Raw genomic sequence first — 22117 nt, forward strand, 5'->3', positions numbered from 1 at the left:
GGCCAGTCCTGAAGTCTGGGGAAGGCTCTGATGAGGGCTCTGGGTCGGAGGCAGAGAGGGGGCCAGAGCTGTTTGACAGTTATCAGCTGCCATCAGAGTCAGATATCAGTGAGACAGACAAACAGCTGGAGCATGTTCCCCATGTGCGCATGCGCAGAGTTGCCAGAGGAAGGGAACAGCTAAAGAACAGGGGTCGACTTGGGAGTAAGACCACAGGTGGACGATGAATGGCCTCTTCCAGAGAAAATAAAAGAGGAGAGAAAGGTGAGTGGAGTTTGCAGGAGACAATTAGTTCCCTTAATTGGTTCGTGACTTTCTGAGGCTCGTTGCCAAGTTCTGCAGATATTGGCCTGGCAGCTCTCCAAGCCAGATAAGGTCTGTGACTGTAAATCCTCCCTTGAAAGACTTTGCTGGATGTGAATGAGCAGATTAATAAGAGTTTTTTGTCGGGACGAGTAGTCTGCTTCATGCTCTCGGGAAGTCTTGGTCACAGCACCTCTCTTGCCTAGAGATCACCGTCTTTTGCCCTCTCCGCCTCTGCCTCCCATTTAGGTTTTGCTACGGGTGTAAAATCGATTGCACAGAAGAAAGAGCTCTGATGGGGAACGCAAACCTCGCTGTCGACTGGGATCCCACCGCACTTCACCTCCGCTACCAGACCTCACAAGAACGGGTAAAGAAAACCGAAAACCTTCGGCGTAAATCCTAGGCCTGTTCCTTCTTATGACTGCTGTGGTTAAGTGAATTTTGCCCCGCTTTACAATCTTTCTTGCCACAGTTGCTAAGTGAATCGCTGCACCTCAGTGGTGAAATCTACTTTTTTTGCCCAGCGGTTCTGTGGGCATGGCTTGCAGGAGTCATGTGACTGGGTGGGCGTGGCCAACTTTTTACTTTTTAAAGCATTTTTTCCTGCCGATTTGGGCGAATAGGCAGGAAAGAAATGCTTTAAAAAGCAGGGGGGTGGGGAAGCTTCTGACGAGTGCATGGCTCACAGCTCAGCCACGCGAATGTCGGAAGCTTTATTTTTACTACCGGTTCGCAGAACCAGGAACAATTGTCCCTACCGGTTCAGCCGAACCAGGCCGAACCGGGAGGATTTCACCCTTGCTGCCCCGTTAAGTTAGTAACATGGTTCTTAAGTGAATCAGGCCCCCTTATTGACTTTGTCAGAAGGTCGCAAAAGAAGAGCACACAACTCAGGGACACTGCAACATTCATAAATACAGGTCATCCTCGACTTACAACAGTTCACTTAGTGACTGTTCAAAGTTACAACGGCCCTGAAAAAACTGACTTATGACCATTTTTCACACTTATGACTGTTGCAGGGTCCCCATGGTCACATGATTGACATTTGGATGCTTGAAAACCGGTTCATCTTCATGGCGGCTGCAGTGTCCTGGTGGGGGGGGGTCATACGATCCCCCTTTGCAACCTTCTAACAAGCAAACTCAATGGGGAAGCCAGATTCACTTAACGTTACCTAATTGAACAACTCCAGTGATTCACTTAGCAAATATGACAAGAAAAGTCGTAAAATAGGCCCAAACTCACTTAACAAATTTCTCGCTGAGCAACATAATACATTTTGGGCTCAATTGTGGTTTTAAGCACATTCCAGTTGCCAAGCATCTGAATTTTGATCATGTGACCACATGTGACAGTCGTAACTGTGAAAAACAGTCATAAGTCACTTTTTTTTCCAGTCCGGTCACTAAACGAATGGTTGTAAGTCAAGGACCTACCCGTATACGTTTGCTTTGTCAACCCAGAGACCACACAGTGGAATGCAATTGCGTCTAATCCTTTATTTGCTTACATTAACGGATGGAATCTTGCTATCGTGTTTCCCCCAAAGTAAGACTTATTTTCTTTTGACCCCCAAAATAAGTGCTTGGCCTTATTTTCGGAGAAGTCTTATTATTTTTTGAGGTGCAGGAGGCGGTGAGTGTGGTCATTTCATGGCTGCTGCTGTGTTGCACATCACTGGGCCTGCCCACTCTGTTTGTGGCGGCCATTAGCGTGACAGAAGAGGTGTGAGGACTAGGGTTGTGGGAGCGGCCGTTAGATATGGGGGTGTGAGGAACATGGGGCTGTTCCCCCTCCCTTCCCCCCACCACGGCCTTGCCTCCTCACCTTGTATTGTTTGTGGGGCAAGCAACCAGAGGAGATAGTAGAGGCCGGCTGCACAGGAGGTTAAATATTTCCAGGGAGGGCTTATTTTGGGGGGAGGGCTTATTTTAGCACCTGCACTCAAAAGCCCAATTGCGCTTATTATCCAGGGAGGTTTTATTTTGGGGGGAAACAGGGTATATAACCTGCTAGGTATATCCTGAGAGATCCTCTCTCCAACTTTGGCAACTTTATGACTTGTGGACTTCAACACCCAGGCTGAGAATTTCTCAGCCAGCATGGAATTAACATATTTTTCGGATTATAAGACGCACCTGACTATAAGGCGCACCTAAATTTAGAAGAGGAAAACAACAATAACAACAAAAGATTTTTGGCCTCTATGTGCCCTTTTTTCGGGGCCTTTTTCAGGCCTTTTTTTTCCTACCCATTTTTAAGACACTTTTGGGGCCCGTTTTTGAGGCTTTTTTCGCCCCATTTTTGAGGCTTTTTTCAGCCCATTTTTCAACCTTGTTTTGGGCTGTTTTTTGAAGCTTTTTTGCAGCCCCCTTTTCAGGCTTGTTTTGGGCCATTTCTGAGGCTTTTTTGAGCCGTTTTCGAGGCTTTTTCACGCCCCTTTTTTGTGGGGGGGGAACGGGCTGAAAAAAGAAAAATGGGCCAAAAAACCTTGAAAATGGGCTGAAAAAAAGCCCCCAAAACAGGCTGAAAAAAGGCCTGAAAAGGGCTGAAAACAGGCTAGGTAGAGGCCAAAAAATGGCCGGCAGGTGGGCGGGGATTTGGCAAAGTTCGGTCTATAAGATGCACAGAAATGTTCACCTCCTTTTGGGAGACAAAAAAGTGCGTGTTCTACTCCGAAAAATACGGTAAAATCCACAAGTCATAAGTGGCCAAAGTTAGGGATCTCTGAAAGAAGGTTTTCCTCACAAAGGACCTGATGCATTAATGAATTTCTTCCTTGAAAAGGGACCGAGGGATTCTGCACGTGAGGAAAGTGGAAGAAAGGTGTTGCTTTTCCCAAAGAGGGAAGGAAGCCTTTCCCCAAAGCTCTCTCACCTTTCGGTTTCTTTCCTGCCTCCAGATAGCAGAGGAGCACCGAAGCGTGGAGCTGAGCCAGCGTGCTCAGGCCGAGCCCATCAACCTGGACAGTTGCTTGCGGGCCTTCACCAGCGAGGAGGAGCTGGGCGAAGATGAAATGTACTATTGTTCCAAGTGCAGCACCCACTGCCTGGCCACCAAGAAGCTAGACCTGTGGAGGCTGCCCCCCATCCTGGTAGGCCAGCAGATCGTCTCTTTTTCTGACTTCAGCCAGGCCAAGCATAGTTTCTGACAAGGACTTTTCCTTCCTTTCCTTTCCTTTCCTTTCCTTTCCTTTCCTTTCCTATGTATGTATAGATATAGGTATATGTCTGTCTGTCTGTCTATCATCTATCTATCTATCTATCTATCTATCTATCTATCTATCTATCTATCTATCTATCTATCTATCTATCTACCTACCTACCTACCTACCTACCTACCTACCTACCTACACATACATACATACATACATAACACACACACACATACACACAGACAGACAAAGTGTGCAATGTTATATAGGGCAGTGCACACCAGAACAACTAGACACAAGGACAGTTTTTTTCCTGAATGCAATCGCTCTGCTAAACAACTAATTCCCACAACACTGTTACATTACCTACTAAGATTGTATTAATACTATTCTTTTCTTTCTTCCTAGTACCTATCTCTTCCCATTTACAACTGTAACCATGTTGCTTGTATCTTATATTTAGTATAATTTGATTGCTTATTAGCAACCTATAACTATCACTGTAAGATACAACACTATACTAGTTTTGTATCTTATGATTCTTGATGAATGTATTTTATTTTATTCTCCTTATGTACACTGAGAGCATCTGCACCAAAGGCAAATTCCTTGTGTGTCCAATCACACTTGGCCAATAAAGAATTCTATTCTATTCTATTCTATTCTATTCTATTCTATTCTTTTATTCCTGATTAATATATTTTATTCTCCTTATGTACACTGAGAGCATCTGCACCAAAGACAAATTCCTTGTGTGTCCAATCATACTTGGCCAATGAAGAATTCCATTCCATATTCTATCCCATCCCATTCTTTCCTTTCCTTCTTCCCTTCCCACTTCCTTCCCTTTCCCTTCCTCCCTCCCTTGCCCAGATAGACATGCAGGTAGCCCTCATTTATGTCTATACTAAAGGCTGCCCATTACAGTCATAAAAGTTGGATGCCTCTAGATGCCAGCCATGCCGGCTGGCTGGGGAATTCTGGGAATTGAAGTCCACCAGGCTTACAGTTGCCAAAGGCGGACCCCCTCTGCTTTAAACGGAAGGCATTTGAACAAAGGAGCCCTCACCCTACTCCCCTCTTGCTTGTCTCGCTCCAGATCATCCACTTGAAGCGCTTCCAGTTTGTCAACGGCCGCTGGATAAAATCCCAAAAAATCGTCAAGTTTCCTCGGGAGAGCTTTGACCCAAGTGCCTTCCTCATGCCGCGAGACCCGAGCTGCTGGCCGCCAAAGCTGCTGACGCCGCAGGCTGACGATCCCGCGGAGCCCCTGATTCTGCCGGAGGAGTGTCGTAGGACGGAGCAGCGGAGTGGCACTGTGGCGGGAGAAGGCGACGTCCTCACCCGGAGCCCTTCCTCTCTCAACGCTTCGGGCATCTTAAATAATATTAGAGGTAGGAGTTTGGGGTCTTGCCCCGCAGGGCGTCAAAACAAGAGTTGCTTGCCCCCCCCCCCCATTGGCAAGGGATCTGCAGGAAGTCCTCGACTTAGGACCATTTCCATGGTTAAACAAGACAGTCGTTAAGTGAGTTGTGGCCAGTTTTACAGTCTTATTATGGAGTTTTCAAGTGAATCGCTGCCATTCATTGAACCACACGGTCATTAAGTGGATCTGGCTTCCCCTCTTGTCTTTGCTTGAGGGCAGCTGGCTGGGAAGGTCCCATGACACACCTCCCCCCCCCCAGCAAGCTGCAACTGTTGTAAATACATTATCTTCTTTTAACGACCCCATAATTCCTTGCAGGGTAGAGTCTGGGCAACTGAACGGAGCTGAGTGTTTACTGGCCCGATGCCCTTCCAGGTCGCCAGTGCGGAGTTTTGTTCAGCAGATATATTCTCATTGTGCCCAGAGAGAGAAATATCTGCCTTTACTTAGGATCGAACTCACAGCCTTCTGATTGTGAGGCAAGAGCTCCACCTCTAGGCCACGGCACCACTCCCAACTATCATAAATACATGTGCCAAACTTTTGATCACATGACTGAGGGGATGCCGTGACAGGCGTAACTACGAGGACCGGGGGGGGGGAATCAATTTTGTTAGAGCCATTGTAGCTTCAAAGGGCTGCTCAATGAATTGTTGTAGTGTGAGGATTCCCTGTGTCCTGACTCTTAAGGCCAATTTACAGCCAAACTGTAAAAGGAGGGTTCAAGTATGTCTCTGCATGAGTTATGGCTTTCTCTGTCTGGCCCACCCACTCTCAAAGGGTATTGTTGTGGCCTGCCAGCGGCCAGCAGAGCTGGCAGCAAAGTCAGATAGTGGGGAGGTTGGGGAGGAACATGGGCCAGTCCTGGAGTCTGGGGAAGGCTCTGATGAGGGCTCTGTGTCGGAGGCAGAGAGGGGGCCAGGGCCGTTTGACAGTTATCAGCTGCCTTCAGAATCAGACATCAGTGAGGCAGAAGAACAGCTGGAGCCTGTTCCCGGTGTCCGCATGTACAGAGTTGCCAGACGAAGGGAACAGGGGTTGACTTGGGAGTAAAGCCACAAGGGGATGATGAATGGCCCCTCCCAGAAGAAATAAAAGAGGAACAAAAGGGAAGTGGAGTTTTCAGGAGACAATTAGTTTGCTTAATTGGTTCGTGACTCTCCGAGGCTTCTTTCCCAGTTTTGCAGATATCAGCCTGGCAGCTCTCCAAGCCAGATAAGGTCTGTGACTGTAAATCCTCCCTTGAAAAATTTTGATGGATTTAAATGAGTAGAAGTCACCATAAATTAATAAAAGGGGTTTTTGTCGGGACCAGGAGTTTGCTTCATCCTCTTGGGATAGCCTAGGTTAAAACAGGCACCTTTATTACAACAGGAAACTAACATTCCTTTGTGAAAGCAGGTGCATTTCCTTAAATTGAAAGGAGCCACACAGTCTCCAAGCGTCCCTTCGAAGCAACCAGGAGGAGACTGGTGGGAGGGAGGAGCAGGCAGCAAAGCAATTCCTGTCTGCCCCTCCCTCAATGCTGGGAGTTGAAGTCCCCACCTCTAGTAGCCACACCAATTCATCTGCAAAGCACTCACCCGTCTCTTTCTTTCCAGCATCGCCGTCCTCCGCGAGGAAGTGCCCGTCCAGCTCTTCGACCGGTAAAAACCTTAGCCCCACCAGTAGCCCCAGGACTATGGGCAGAAGTAAGGGGCGCCTTCGCCTCCCCCAGCTCTGTAAAAACAAACTCTCGAGCAGCAAAGAGAACCTGGATACGAGTCGAGAGAACGGTACCCAGCCAGATCCAAAGGCCGCATTGGACTCCCCGGGCAGGGAGCCGCAGAATTTGGGGGACGGTTCGGGAGAACCGGTGGCTGCTCAGGACAATGAGGGGCAGCTATCCAACGGATACCTTTGCAAGCTGAGCTCCTCCAGCAACCACAGTCTCAACGGTCCCTTGGAAGCCCGCCGGGAAGAGGAACTGGCGGATGACCAAAGAGGAGAAATCTGTATTAATCCCATTTATAACTTATATGCAATTTCGGTAGGTATCCCAATGGCCATCTGGTTGGAGGCTCGGTGGGTTTCTTCCCAGCTCAGATTTGGGCTGAGCTACTGCATGAAGGTGGCTAAGGTGCTGAGCTTGTTCGAATCCCTAGCGCCGCGTAACAGAGTGAGCTCCCGTTACTTGTCCCAGCTTCTGCCAACCTAGCAGTTTGAAAGTATGTAAAAATGCAAGTAGAAAAATAGGAACCACCTTTGGTGGGAAGGTAACAGCGTTCTGTGCCCCTTCAGTTATGCCGGCCACATGACCACGGAGACATCTTTGGACAGTGATGGCTCTTCGGCTTTGAAATGGAGCTGAGCACTGCCCCCTAGAGTCGGGAACGACTAGCACATATGTGCCTTTACCTTTACTGCATGAAAGTCCCAGAGGGGTTCGCTTAAACTATCCCAAAGGGAAGAGCAGGGGGTTCAGCAGGGTCTATCCAGGCTTAATCATCACAATTACAGGTAGTCCTTGACTTACAACTTATGGCAATCCGGAAGGTTCACTCCAGGATTGACAACGATCACAATTGACCCCCAAAATTTGAGCCCAAAATTTCTGTTGCTGAACAAGACAGTTTTCAAGAGTGTTTTGCCCTATGTTGCGACCTTTCTTGCCACAGATGTTCAGTGAATCACCAGAGCTGTTAAGTTAGTAACGCCGTTGTTAAGTGAATCTGGCTTCCCCATTGACTTTGGCTTGCCACACTGCAACCGTTGTAAATCTGAGCCGTTTGCCCAGCATCTGAGTTTTAATCTCAGGGAAAGCCGCAAAGATCGTAAACGTGAAAAAAAGGTCACGAGTCATTTCATACAGCGCGATTGTAACTATGAACGGTCACTAAACAAACTGTCAAGGACTAGCTGCGTTTATACAAGCCGGTTGGGGTACAAGGAATGGGTCTTCTGTCCATCTCTGCAATTTGTCAATCTATCCTTCCTGTACTATTAACAATGGCAGGGTTTCTTAACCTTACAATACAATACAATTGCAAATACAATTACAATTACAGATACAATTACAGATACAGATACAGATACAAATACAGCTACAATGACAGATACAATACAATACAATACAATACAATAGCAGAGTTGGAAGGGACCTTGGAGGTCTTCTAGTCCAACCCCCTGCCTAGGCAGGAAACCCTATACCGTTCCAGACAAATGGCTATCCAACATCTTCTTAAAAACTTCCAGTGTTGGGGCATTCACAATTTCTGGAGGCAACTTCTGTTCCACTGGTTAATTCTTCTAACTCTCAGGAAATTTCTCCTCAGTTCTAAGTTGCTTCTCTCCTTGATTAGTTTCCACCCATTGCTTCTTGTCCTGCCTTCAGGTGCTTTGGAGAATAGCTTGACTCCCTCTTCTTTGGGGCAGCCCCTGAGATACTGGAACTTGGGGACATCCATTTTAAAAGTTGAAATCCTTACATCTTAAAGCAGTGATGGTTAATCTTTTTGATGCCGAGTATCCAAAGCGCACACACGCAAAGGCACACAGATTGTGCCCCATACTTCAAAATGCAATGCAAGCGCCTCCCATGCATGCTCCTCGACACACAGACGCATGCGCCCCGGCCCTCTTTGTGCTCCATTTTGGCCTCCAAGTTGGTGCAGGAGGCTTCCCAGGCCCAAAACGGGGCACGGGGAGGTGCCTCACACGGCGCCCCCTTCACATCCCGTTTTGGCTTCCAGGTTGGTGTGGGCAGCAGAAATCGAGGTAGGGCGTGCTGGGGGGGGGGGGGGCGAACCTGCAGAGATCAGAGAAGGCCCTTCCCCCTGCATGCATGGCGGAGACCCGAAGACCAGCTGGCAGGAGGCATGCGCGCATGTGTGGTGGAGCTGGGCCGGGACGATGGCTGGCACGCCTGCAGAGAGGGCTCTCCATGCCACTTGTGACATGCATCCCATAGGTTCATCATCTCCGTCTTAAATTCTCCAGGGTTGAAAAACATTTACGACACAATAAACATTGTACGGTGGGGCCCGTTTGCTTCTGTTTCTGAAAGTGAAGCCTTGCCTTCACTGTCTTTACAAACCTCAGGTTACAGAAAGTCCTCCACTTACGACCGCAGTTGAGCCCACTGCTTAGCAAAACGACGGTCGAGGGGATTGAGTGGCTTCGTTTTATGACCTTTTCGCCACACTCCTCCTACGAGTCACTGCAGCTGTTAAGTGGGTCACGTGGCTGTTAAGTGAATCCGACTTCTCCCGTTGACTTGGCTTCTCGGGAGCCAGCTGGGAAGGTCGCAAATGGTGGTCACATGACCCTCCCCCCCCCCCAGCTCAGGACAAGGGTCATAAACACCAGTTGCCAAGCGCCCTGATTTTGATCATGTGGCCGTGGGGTTGCTGCCACAGTCGTAAGTCCGATGGTAAACCCACTATTTTCCAGTGCCTTTGTAACTTCGGATGGTCGCTAAATGAATGGATGTAAGGCAAGAACTACCTGTATTCCCGTGAAGGGGGAAAAAATCCATACCATCGCAATCTTGGATTTTCGCTTCCCTCCCAAAGCCTCCTCCAGCATCACTCAGCTGCTGGAAGACAGAATGACAGAATAACAAGAGCTGGAAGGGACCTTGTAGGTCATCTAGTCCAACCCCCTGCCCAAGCAGGAGACCCTACACCATTTCTGACAGATGGCAGCCAGCCTCTTCTTCGTTTTTTTTGGAAGGGACCTTAGAGGTCTTTTTTTTATTGAAAATTTTTAAAAAGCTTTTACAAATATTTACCTCCCTCCCCCCCTCCGAGCCCATCTCTCCCCCCAACCTCCTCCCCCCCCCCCCGACTTCCCAAAGCAAATACAGGGTATAAATCTTTAACAATCATATTCTAAAATAAACTAAAAGAAACTTGGCATCATCTTTCATTTGTGCTTTAACTCCTCTTTTGTTAAGCTAACTATAAACCAATTATATCCTTCCTTGCTTTTTCAGTCATACGCTATCTGGAATTTCTTACTCCCGTATTTATTTTGAATATAGTCAATCCATCTTCTCCACTCCAGTTTATATTTCTCATCTGAATGATCCTTAAGATATGCTGATATTTTAGCCATCTCTGCTAAGTTTGTTACTTTTAATGTCCATTCTTGAATAGTAGGCAAGTCTTCCTTCTTCCAGTATTGCACTACCAACATCTCATTGCCGTTGTTAGGTTCAAAATCAAGTTAGTCTCTATAACAGTGCAATCAGTAGTTATACCTAACAAGAATAACTGAGGGGTAAACTTTATCCTCTTTTTAAAAATATTTTGCATAATCCACCATATTTTTATCCAAAATGCTTTAACCAGCCTCTTCTTGAAAGTGTACAGTGATGAAGCTCCCACAACTTCTGAAGGCATTGGTTGATTGCTTTCACTGTCAGAAAATTTCTCCTTATTTCTAGCTTGAATCGCTCTTTGATCAGCCATTATTCCTTGTCTGACCTTCAGATGCTTTCAAAAATAGCTTGACTCCTTCCTCTCTGTGACAGCCCCTCAAATATTGGAAGACTGCTATCATGTCTCCCCTAGTCCTTCTTTTCATTAAACTAGACATACCCAGTTCCTGCACCGTTCATCGAATGTTTCGGCCTCCAGTCCCCTAATCATCCTGGTTGCTCTTCTCTGTACATTTTCTAGAGTCTCAACATCTTTTTTAATGTGTGGTGACCAAAACTGGATGCAGTACTCTAGGTGTGGCCTTACTAGGGCTTTACAGAGTGGTATTAGTACCTCCCTTGATCTTGATTCAATCCCTCGGTTAATGCAGTTTAGGATACTATTCGCTTTTTGTGCTGCTGCTGCACAACGCTGGCTCATATTTCACTGATTGTCCACTAAGACCATCTCCCTGAGCAGCCTTGCTCATCAGGGCCCTTCGTTGCCTAATGGGAAGCAGGTTTGTTGAAGGCTGCTGGGTCTTGAGGAATCTTTGACATACATAAAAGTGAGAAGACACAATGTCTATGGAGATTCTCAATCACCCAGGACACCTTTGTCCCAAAGGCACTTTCCAAAAATCCGTGACCCATCAAAACCGCGGTCCACTAAAGCGCGCCCGATTAAAGCGCGTACCTGACATCATCAGCAGCGCGACAAATACGACCGCGGAGAAAATAGGGCGCTTTAAAAAGCGCTTTTAAAGCAAGCCGATTCACATAAAGGTAAGGGTTAGGGTTAGGGTTAGGTTAAGGGTTAGGGTTAGGGTTAGGGTTAGGTTAAGGGTTAGGGTTAGGGTTAGGGTTACATTAAGCGTTAGGGTTAGGTTTAGGGTTAGGTTAAGGGTTAGGGTTAGGGTTAGGTTAAGGGCTAGGGTTAGGTTTAGGGTTACGTTAAGCGTTAGGGTTAGGTTAAGGGTTAGGTTAAGGGTTAGCGTTAGGTTAAGGGTTAGGTATAGGGTTAGGTTTAGGGTTAGGTTAAGGGTTAGGGTTAGGTTTAGGGTTACGTTAAGCGTTAGGGTTAGGTTAAGGGTTAGGTATAGGGTTAGGTTTAGGGTTAGGTTAAGGGTTAGGTTTAGCGTTAGGTTAAGGGTTAGGTATAGGGTTAGGTTTAGCGTTAGGTTAAGGGTTAAGCTTAGGTTTAGGGTTAGGTTTGGGGGGGTTAGGTTTAGATTTACGCATTAATTTTAAGTTTACCGCTCACAGCGTGCTGTTTTCGTCGCACTGTGATGATGTCACGTACGCGCTTTCATCGAGCGCGCTTTAGTCTACCACGGTTTTCTGGTGGAACCCAAAAATCACCTGGTTTTCCTTCGGGTTTTCGTTTTCCCTTGAAAACCCTTTGCTTCTTATCTTAAGAACTGAAGCAGCTTCTTTGAAAGCAAAATGTTTTCAAAGAAAAAACAAGAACCAAGAAAGTCCAGTTGCCTTTTGGAAAAAGCACCTTGGAGAAGGCGCCACCTTTTGACAATGGTAGTGTCAAGATTCCAAGTCGCACCCCCAACGAAAGAAGACTCTGAGGCTTCAGGTTCCTCAAAGTTCCATTTTATGAGAAATGTCATGTTGGCACATCTGGGGAAACCCGGATCTGAATGCTTCCAGGATTTCCTCACCCAAAAGAAAGTCTCTACCCAGCACTGGACTGGACTACTGCAATGCGCTCTACATGGGGCAGCCCTTGAAGAGTATTCGGAGACTTCAACTCGTCCAGAACGCAGCCGCGCGAGCGATTGTGGGTGCACCTCGGTACACCCACGTTACACCTATCCTCCGCGAGCTGCACTGGTTACCGATTAGTCTCCGGATACGCTTCAAAGTGCTAGTCGTAACTTATAAAGCCCTTCATGGTATTGGACCTGGGTACTTGAGAGACCGCCTGCTGCCAATTACCTCCCAAAGACCCATTAGATCACACAGGGTTGGCCTCCTCCGGGTGCCATCTACCAGCCAATGCCACCTGGCTACTACCCGGGGGGAGGGCCTTCTCTGTGGCAGCTCCGGCCCTCTGGAACGAACTCCCCGCAGGGATTCGGACCCTCACCTCTCTCCAGGCCTTCCGAAAAAGCCGTCAAAACCTGGCTTTGCCAGCAGGCCTGGGGTTGATGAGTTCCCCTCCCCTCTCGACTTGTATGGTTGTGTGATTCTTGGCTATTTTAATTACTTGTATTCTGTTCTATGTTCCCCTTTTCCCCTTTTGAATTGTTCGCCGCCCTGAGTTCCTCCCAGAGAAGGGCGGCATACAAATAATAAAATTCAATTCAATTCACCCACATGTCCGTCACATGGTCCAATCAGGCATCCAAGGTGGCGCAGTGGTTAAATGCAGCACTGCAGGCTACTGCTAGATCAGCAGGTCAGCGGTTCAAATCTCACCGGCTCAGGGTTGACTCAGCCTTCCATCCTTCCGAGGTGGGTAAAATGAGGACCCAGATTGTTGGGGGCAATATGCTGACTCTCTGTGAACCGCTTAGAGAGGCCTGAAAGGCCTATGAAGCGGTATATAAGTCTACTGCTATATCCAAAACTGGAGATGCCTCCCATCAGCTCATCGCAGATGCAGGGCAAGGAGGCCTTGACTCCATCTATAATGCCTTGGGAAGGCCACACTTGGAATACTGCATTCAGTTTTGGTTGCCACGATGTAGAAAAGATGTTGAGACTCTAGAAAGAGTGCAGAGAAGAGCAACAAAGATGATTAGGGGACTGGAGGCTAAAACATATGAAGAACGGTTGCAGGAATTGGGCATGTCTAGTTTAATGAAAAGAAGGACCAGGGGAGACATGATAGCAGTGTTTCAATATCTCAGGGGTTGCCACAAAGAAGAGGGAGTCAAACTATTCTCCAAGGCACCTGAGGGTAGAACAAGAAGCAATGGGTGGAAACTAATCAAGGAGAGAAGCAACTTAGAACTAAGGATAAATTTCCTGACAGTGAGAACAATGAATCAGTGGAACAGAAGTTGCCTCCAGAAGTTGTGAATGCCCCAACACTGGAAGTTTTTAAGAAGATTTTGGAGAGCTATTTGTCTGAAACAGTATAAGGTTTCCTGCCTAGGCAGAGGGTTGGACTAGAAGACCTCGAAGGTCCCTTCCAGCTCTGCTATTGTATTGTATTGTATTGTAAGTTTAAGAAACCCTGCCATTGTTAATCGTACAGGAAGGATAGATTGACAAATTGCAAGGATGGACAGAAGACCCATTCCAAGGTCCCTTCCAACTCTGCTGTTGTATTGTATTACATTGTATTAATCCCCCCCCCTCCCGTTTTCCCACAGTAGGAAATGTGGCAGGCCTGAAGGCCCAATGCAAAAGATGGTTTCCGGGTCCGACAGGTCTCCCCATCGCACCTGGTTAATTCCCTTTTCCTCTAGAAGGAACGAAAAGGATGGAGAAGTTGAATCAGTGGATAACTTTGGTGTCTTGGCTCTCTTCTCTTCCAGTGCCATTCAGGAATTATGGGAGGAGGTCATTATGTCACCTATGCCAAAAACCCAAATGACAAATGGTACTGTTACAACGACAGCAGCTGTAAGGTAAGCCATTTTGCGGGCTTAAGGGGAAGAACAGAAAAGCTTCCTGTGAGATCTCAGTGCCCTGAAATGGGCCATTATGATTTCTGGACGTTGGAGTGCTGTGGTGTGGTGGCCTAGAGGGGGAGCTCTCGCCTCACGATCAGGAGGTTGTGAGTTCAATCTTAGATAGAGGCAGATATTTCTCTCTCTCTCTGGGCACAATGAGAATATATCTGCCGAACAAAACTCCTCATTGGCGACAGGAAGAGCATCCGGCCAGTAAACACTCAGCTCCATTCAGCTGCTCGGACTCCATTCCGCAAGGGATTATGGGAGTTTTAAAAGAAGATGATGATGATGATTTCAGGACATTGGATGCTATCGTGATTTTTCTTTTGGCCCACCTGTACAATAGCAGCCTGTTTCTGGGTGCCCATCCATTGTCTGTCTCAGAAGACCTGGAGGTGGATGAGGTTCTCTTCCACTTGCGTTGCGCCACGTTGAAAGTTGGTGGTGGCCCCTTGTGGATTGGAGACAATGTTGGTCTAGACCAGGGGTGGGGAACGATGGCTCTTTTATGACTTGTGGACTTCAACTCCCAGAATTCCGAGCCAGCATGGGGATTCTGGGAGTTGAAGTCCACAAGTCATAAAGGGGCCATCGTTCCCCACCCCTGGTCTAGGTTGCCCTATACTTAAGATAATAAGCCACAGGATATTTATTGCTGTTTATAGATACTCCAGACCTCTTAGCTAGGTCTGGACATTCTTCCGAGGCAGGTGTCAGCAACTTGCGGCTCGGAGCCGCATGTGGCTCTTTCATCCCTCTGCTGCGGCTCCCTGTTGCCAGTCGAATCCACAATTGATAGGGCTTTTGGTGAGGACAGGTAGAGGGAAAATGATGCCGTGCTAGGAGGAGACTCTATGGTGGGGGAACTGGATTTCCGGTCGGCTCCAGAATTGAAAGGGGGGCGGGACTTCCAGTTAGGACCTTTGTGGCTCTTTTGAGTGTTTAAGGTTGCCAACCCCTGTTCCAGGGGATGTATCCGTGTCTTTTACTGCATCCTGCCATGTTCCAAACTTTTCAACAGGATTTGTTTATTTGTTTGTCTGTATCCCACCTTGATTATTTCTTTACAAATAACTATAGCAATAGCAGTTAGACTTATATACCGCTTCATAGGGCTTTCAGCCCTCTCTAAGCGGTTTACAGAGTCAGCATATTGCCCCCAACAACAATCCAGGTCCTCATTTTACCCACCTCGGAAGGATGGAAGGCTTGAGTCAACCCTGAGCTGGTGAGATTTGAACAGCTGAACTGCAGAACTGCGGTCAGCTAAAATAGCCTGCAGTGCTGCATTTAACCACTGCGCCACCTTGGCTCTTGGCTCACTCAAAATGATGAGCATGTCCAACACACTTTCACCCTCCTATTTCCCCCACAACGGCAACCCTCTTAGGTGAGTTTGGCTGAGAGAGAGAGGGAGGGACTGGCTCAAAGTCACCCAGGCAGCTTTTCTGTCTAAGGCAGGACTAGAACTCACCATCTCCTGATGTTTGGCCCAAAGTCACTCAGCCGACTTAACATGGCTAAGGCAAGACTAAAACTCAGCATCTCCTGGTCTTTGGCCCCAAGTCACCCAGCTGACTTACTGTGTTTTTTGTAGCATAAGATGCACCAAGATTTTGCTGAGGTAAACTAAAAAAGAAAGTTTTTGCACTCTGCAGACCTCCCAAACCCTCTGCACGCCTGGTTTTTTGTGAAAAATGGGGCACGCAGAGAGTTTTAGAGGCCTGCAATGTGCTCCTGGGGGCTGGAGGGAGGGGGGCAAAAACTAGCAAAAACAGCCAGTTTTTCACCAAAAAAAGGGCATCCATAGCCTTTAGGAGGCTTGTAGAGTGCTCCTGGGGGCTGGGGGGGGGGCAAAAACAAACAAAAACCAGCCCGTTTTTCACTCGTTTTTGCTCTCTCCAGCCCCCAGGAGCACTTTGCAGGCCTCCCAAACGTGAATGACCTCAATTGGCCACGTCTACCCAGTCACATGATCACCTAATTGTGCCCACCCAGTTGGTCATTAGGCAGATCATATTCGTGGTCCGCGGGATTTAAAATTATGAATTTAGTGGTCCCTGAGGTCCGAAAGATTGGGGATCCTGATCCCTGGACTAGACTAAAATTGCTATTTCCTGCCATGTCCTTATAATAAGCTGCTATACCAGCCTCCCTGATCCCAAACAATCGCCAGTAATATTAGAACAAGAGTTTTCAGCTGTTTTCAGCATTTTGTAAATTTTAAAATGTTAAAATAATATTGTATTATTTCATGTATTATATTTATTATAATAAATATAACATAAATATAAATATGAAATATAGTAATAAACAATTGCCAGTAATATTTCAGCATTTTGTAAATTTTAAAATGTTAAAATAATATTGTATTATTTCATGTATTATATTTATTATAATAAATATAACAAATATAAATATTGTATTATTTCATGTATTATATTTATTATAATAAATATAACATAAATATAAATATAAAATATAATAATAAACAATCGTTAGTAATATTAGAAGAGTTTTCAGCTGTTTTCAGCATTTTGTAAATTTTAAAATGTTAAAATAATATTGTATTATTTCATGTATTATATTTATGTTCCCTAATAGTCCTCTCTTCTTCTTCTTCTTCTTCTTCTTCTTCTTCTTCTTCTTCTTCTTCTTCTTCTTCTTCTTCTTCTTCTTCTTCTTCTTCTTCTTCTTCTTCTCCTTCTCCTTCTCCTTCTCCTTCTCCTTCTCCTCCTCCTCCTCCTCCTCCTCCTCCTTCTTCTTCTTCTTCTCTTCCTCCATTCAGGAATTGCATCCCGACGAAATCGACACAGATTCTGCCTACATCCTTTTCTACGAACAGCAAGGGGTGGACTATGCACAATTTTTGCCAAAGATTGAGGGCAAGAATATGGCGGATACCAGTAGCATGGATGAAGATTTTGAGTCCGATTATAAAAAGTACTGTGTCTTGCAATGAGCAAAAAAAAAACAAAAAACGGGTTTTGTAAAGGTTAGTCTGAGGAAGTTGCACCACAAGGCTGGTGGGGGTGGGGAAAGGAAATAAGGTTTTAACTGAGCAGAAGAGCTAGATATAATTTTTATTTTTATTTTATTTTCCTCCTGTGACCTGAAAGCACAACTAAAGAAAAACAAAAAAAAACAAAAAACACCAGGGGGAGAAAGAGAAAAACTCTGATTAAAGTGAGCATTTATTTATCAGATGGCATTTACTTTTGGTTTTCCCATCTCTTGCTCCATGCCCAGAGGGTGGGAGAAACACCCCTTGTTTAAATTGTTTTATTTTGCCTTCGGCCTTTAAACGGGCTTGACCTCAGCAAACCAGGACTAGATGCAATTCCAAGTTTTAGAAAGATAATCCAGTTCAGAGGCGGAAGAAGAAGCGTAGCCCATTCGTTCCTTTGACCCATTTGCTCTTCGCAACCTCTGAAGTAAGTTGGGACTAGGGAGAGAAATGACTTTTGGGGGAAGCTCTCTTCCGATGGCTGATGATTCACTTGTAGTGTTGTCTGACAACATGAAATTTCTACCTCCTTTTTCTGAAGTTTTATTCCATTTCCGCGAGGAGAAGAGGCACACGCAGACGGCAGGGCACAAACTGCAGAAAATTCCCCCCCAGATTTTCCCTGCTGTTCATTTTCTCATTTGATGTATTCATTAGCAGTTCCTTTCCGTCGCCTTCAGAATAAAGTTTCCTCCTTTTTTCTTTTTTTCTTTTTTTTGACTTTGCGGAATTGTTCCTTTTGGCTTTCTGAGAGATTTCGGAGCAGCTCCAGCAACCTTTTGCCGCTTGAAATGGCTGGAGGTCTGAAAGTGAGACAGCTCCAGGCTGTTGCTGGGGGCAGTGAGTGGGCTAATTATTTGTATTCATCTCCACTTTGGATGGATTGGGATGTTCCAAGAGCCAAGTGGGTTTTTGTTTTTGTTTTGGTTTACTAAAGGGTACTTGGGCAAGACATCTGCCCTTGTTGTGAAAATATTTTGCCAATGTGGTTATGTTGCCTCCTCAACTTACAACTTTCCTGCAAAAGAAGCTAGCTCCTGATTTTTTTAGTGCATTGACCTGATCATTGTTGAGACTGGGAAAGTCAAAAACAGGCATCTATTCCCCAATTCAACCCAACTCAATCCAGCCCAACAGAAGTCAACCTAATCCAACCTAATGCAGCTCAGCCCAGCCCAATACACCTCAGCCAACCTAATTCAATGCAACTCTACCCAACCCAAGTCAACCCAACCCAATGCAATTCAACCCAACCCAACTCTACCAAACCCAATGGAACTCTACCCAATGCAACTCAACCCAATCCAACACAACTCTACCCAACCCAATGCAATTCAACCCAACCCAGTTCAATTCAACCCAACACAATGCAATTCTAACCAACTCAATGTAACTACCCAATGAAACTCAACCCAACCTATTGCGACTCAACCTAACCCAACCCAACCCAACTCAGTGCAACTCAACCCAATCTTTAAATCCCAGAAGCAATGGAGCCTGGTTGAGTGTTTGAGCCAAAGTGTATCAGTGATGGCTGAGGAGAAATGCATACCCAAAGGAGGACTATAGGCAGGCATGTTGCTGAAGGAGAGAGATCAAAAAAATCAAGATGGTGTCGGTGACTGTGATCCAAATTCTACCCCGTACCCCCCTTTTTTCACTTGTATTTCACTTGTGCAAGAGATGGGGCTTCAGAAGGACAGTGACAGCTGCCATCTTGATTTTTAGGACCACCCCCACCCCCCAAGTAGCCATCCCTCACAAGATGGGGTAGAAGATTAACAGGCCCTTCTCCAAGATTCCTAGCAGCAATCTTAAATTTGTGGCAGACGTTTTGAAGGGGAGGGAGTCCTCCCAAATATTGTTCTCTCTTCCTTTGATTGGAGGGAGCACCAGTCATGATTTTGTTTTAATTTGCATTTTAGAAATAACAATAAAAACCTAGCGAGAGTTCATTTTTGGGATAGCTATGTGCATGCTTGGGTGTGTGTCTTTTCCATTCCTTTCCTTTCAAAAAGCAAAGTTGGCACCTCTGAATGATGACGGAGAGGTGTCCGTTTTGCCACCCAACTGGCTGTGCTTTTGATCAAGCCAACATTGTCCCCGGATACGGAATAGTTATCCTTCAAACCCACTTCAGGCATCTCGTGGTTCTTCACCATCCTTTGATGGAAATTCCCCATCATCTGTTCTCATCGGTCAGCCAGAGTCAGAGCAGTGAGGTGGGTGTCATAAATGTAATAATAAAAACGAAATAAGGAATTAAATTGGCAGCCATTTCCAGCTTCTTGAATGGAAATGGATTGAGAGAGCAGGATAATGGGGGAGCTGCAACAGCGTCCCCATTTTCAGGCGAGGTCTCTTGAGCATTTGATTGAAAAACCCTTCCCAAATCTGCATTTATTAAGCCAAGTCCTAAATCGGACGCCCCCCACCCCACCCCATCCCCCTTATTCCTCACCCGCCCCAATCAGATGATGAAATAATGTTGATCAGAGGTTAGGATAAATCACCATTTCTTCATAAATGAAGCCTCTGAACCGGCTCTTAGTGATACAGTGAGATTTTAAAAGAGCAGCAAAGGTGAGTTTTGCCTCTAATTTGGAGATCTGTTGTAGGATGATGCTCTTAAAATATTGGGAAGAAGGGTTTAGTTGAATACGTGACTACTTTATGCCAAATAAAATCTTTAATCTACCAGGGAGAAGTCAATAACCAGCCTTCCCCCTAACAAGCTAGATTTCTCATCTGGATGCAGAGTTTTATTCTGTCTTCTGGAAGAGGATCGCACACTATAATCTCTTTGAACTGGTCCTGTCAATCTGTCCCTTATTGAGAACCTGATAAAAAATTCACATTATTTTTTTCAGCTAATTTCCCCACTGTTTGTTCCCTCCTCCCAAAGCAAAAATCGCTTAGCTTTCGTTGTCTTCTGTCAACAGCAGTGTATACAGAAGACTATTTAAAACTCCCCTTTTTCCCTGATAACCATTTCCAGGGCATTGTGGCTTCGTCTAAACCTCCCATTAGAGAGGAGGATTAGTGTCTTCTTAAGAAGCTTGGCAAACCTGGAGAAGGACTGCAGGGCCTGAACTTTTGGTAGGTGTTTCCCAGAATTCCCAAATCCAGCCTGCTTTAAAATGGGTGGACTATGACTCCCAGAATTCCCCAGCCAGTAAGCAACTCAGATCTTACATTCACGCTGAGTGGGGAATTCTGGGAGTTGATGTCCACCCATCTTCAAGGCGCCACGGTTGAGCAGCGCCCCCCGGAGAACACAACAGTTGCTCAGTCTTTCGATCTCTTGGAAACGCAAGCTAATGGACTCTGAGCGACTCCGCCATGCACTGGGGAACTTAACCCACCCAAGTGATGTGGCGCCATTATCCGGTCGTCACTAAGGGGGGGGGGGACACACCTCGTCACTCCCATTAGCATGTGCATGTGTATGAATGTTGCAGATGAGGTCATTTCAAACCCAGATCTTCTGTTGGAGCACGGCAGAAGGTCGTGGTGCATCTTAAGGAGAAGAAGGACCTGGTGTCTCTTAGCTCAGGGGTCTCCAACCTTGGCCACTTTAAGACTTGTGGACGTCAACTCCCAGAGTTCCTCAACTAGCTGGCTGAGGAATTCTGGGAGTTGAAGTCCACAAGTCTTAAGGTGGCCAAAATTGGAGACCCCTATCTTAGCTTGTCATGCAGTAACAAGCCACCATAACCTCCTATAACCGTGATGGTGAACCATTTTGGCACCAAGTGCTGAAAAGGGAGCGCACACTCATCTGGGCCGCAAGCCGGAAGAGGAGCTGCCCAGGGGGCGTGCGCATGCCGGAACATGAACCTCTGGTTCCCGGTGCATGCATGCATGCCAGCCAGCTCATCTTCCGGTTACTGGTGCGCATGCGTGCACAACGATTAGCTGGCCAGACCAGCTCTTCCAGTTCCCGGCACTGCCGCACGCCCGAAGGCTAGCTGATCGTCCCGCACGCATGCGCTCCAGAAACCCCAAAGAGGAATGGGCTCTGCTGCATGTGCCAGGCAACATGGATTTGTATGCTGCTTCAGGCACGCATGCCATAGATTTGCCATCACGGTCCTGTAAGTTCCCATAATCCCCGGCTGGGCTGATGAGGCCTTCAGGAACGTGTAGCCCAGCGTAGCTCCTGAAAACCAATTTCCCAACCCCACCCACCCGCTTCTAATGGGTGCCACTACTCCGTTGTGTGGTTAATAGCGCGACGTTCCCCTTATGCCAAAACCAAGCCAGCATCTTGTTGGACACATCGTACAATGCCTGTCAACTGTGTGATGTACTTAGTGGGGTAGCCAAATTCTGCAGGGTGGGGGAGGAAGAGAGATTTGAACAATTCATTGGCCCCTCGTGTCCATTTTCTTGGCCTCTCTGCGCATGGAGAAAATCCCTACTTTAAAAACAGGGGGGGGGGACCGTTCGCCTCTCTCTCCCACGTCCCTCTTCATCTCCTTCATTTCTTTGGTTTCAGTTCCCATCCCAGCATGATCAACTCACCTCGTCTTTAATCTGCCATGCTTTTGTTACATCGGTTGTAATGATTAATATATTTTTTTTTAAGAAAAAAGGTTAAATTAATTCCTAAATTTAATAGGAAAAAAAAAACGATTTAAGTTAACTGTTTAACTATATTCGCTCTGTAAATTATTGTATAAAACCTATTGACCTAATGCACTGAATTTAGAAAGACCGTGTACATAAGTACTGTGTAAATAATTTAAAGGGGGGGAAAAGTATTAATGTATTGGGATATGAACTGTATTAAAAAAAAAGTCCAAGTAACTGTATATGGAGTGAACTTGTCTATCTGTAAGTATATTATTCAAGCAAATTAAATACTGTGGATGCAACTCACTTTGCCGACAGATTCATCATTGGAACATTTGAGAGGGCCGCTTCGCTAAAAAAATTAATTACTCACCAATTTTCATAGGGAAATAATTTGAATTTGAATTTGAAAGTTTATTTATAGGCCGCCCTTTTCCCTAGGGGGACTCAGGGCGGCTTACAACTCATGGGGGAAGGGGATACAAACAATGACACATAAGAACAATACATAATTAAAAAGAACACAACATTCATACCATTCGGGTGGGGGTGGGTTACAATCTTTAGCCCCAGGCCTGACGGGATAGCCAGATTTTAAGGG

General features: G+C 46.2%; 1 protein-coding gene across 1 annotated transcript in view; it reads left to right on the forward strand.

Annotated features, from left to right (window-relative positions):
- The window catches only part of USP32 (ubiquitin specific peptidase 32), a 219618-nt gene extending 197800 nt beyond the window's left edge, over window positions 1-21818 (forward strand). The window contains exons 29-34 of the mRNA XM_087717114.1: window positions 553-673; window positions 3212-3403; window positions 4563-4857; window positions 6491-6918; window positions 13791-13883; window positions 16720-21818. Coding sequence (XP_087573240.1) covers window positions 553-673; window positions 3212-3403; window positions 4563-4857; window positions 6491-6918; window positions 13791-13883; window positions 16720-16893 — 1303 coding nt within the window. The 3' untranslated portion in view covers window positions 16894-21818. The remainder of the gene's footprint in view (window positions 1-552; window positions 674-3211; window positions 3404-4562; window positions 4858-6490; window positions 6919-13790; window positions 13884-16719) is intronic.
- The last annotated feature ends 299 nt before the right edge of the window (window positions 21819-22117 follow it).

The sequence above is a fragment of the Thamnophis sirtalis genome, unplaced genomic scaffold (genome assembly GCF_051295495.1).
Source record: "Thamnophis sirtalis isolate CommonGarterSnake01/CBP01778 unplaced genomic scaffold, rThaSir2_p1.2 scaffold_6, whole genome shotgun sequence".
Lineage (NCBI taxonomy): Eukaryota > Metazoa > Chordata > Lepidosauria > Squamata > Natricidae > Thamnophis > Thamnophis sirtalis.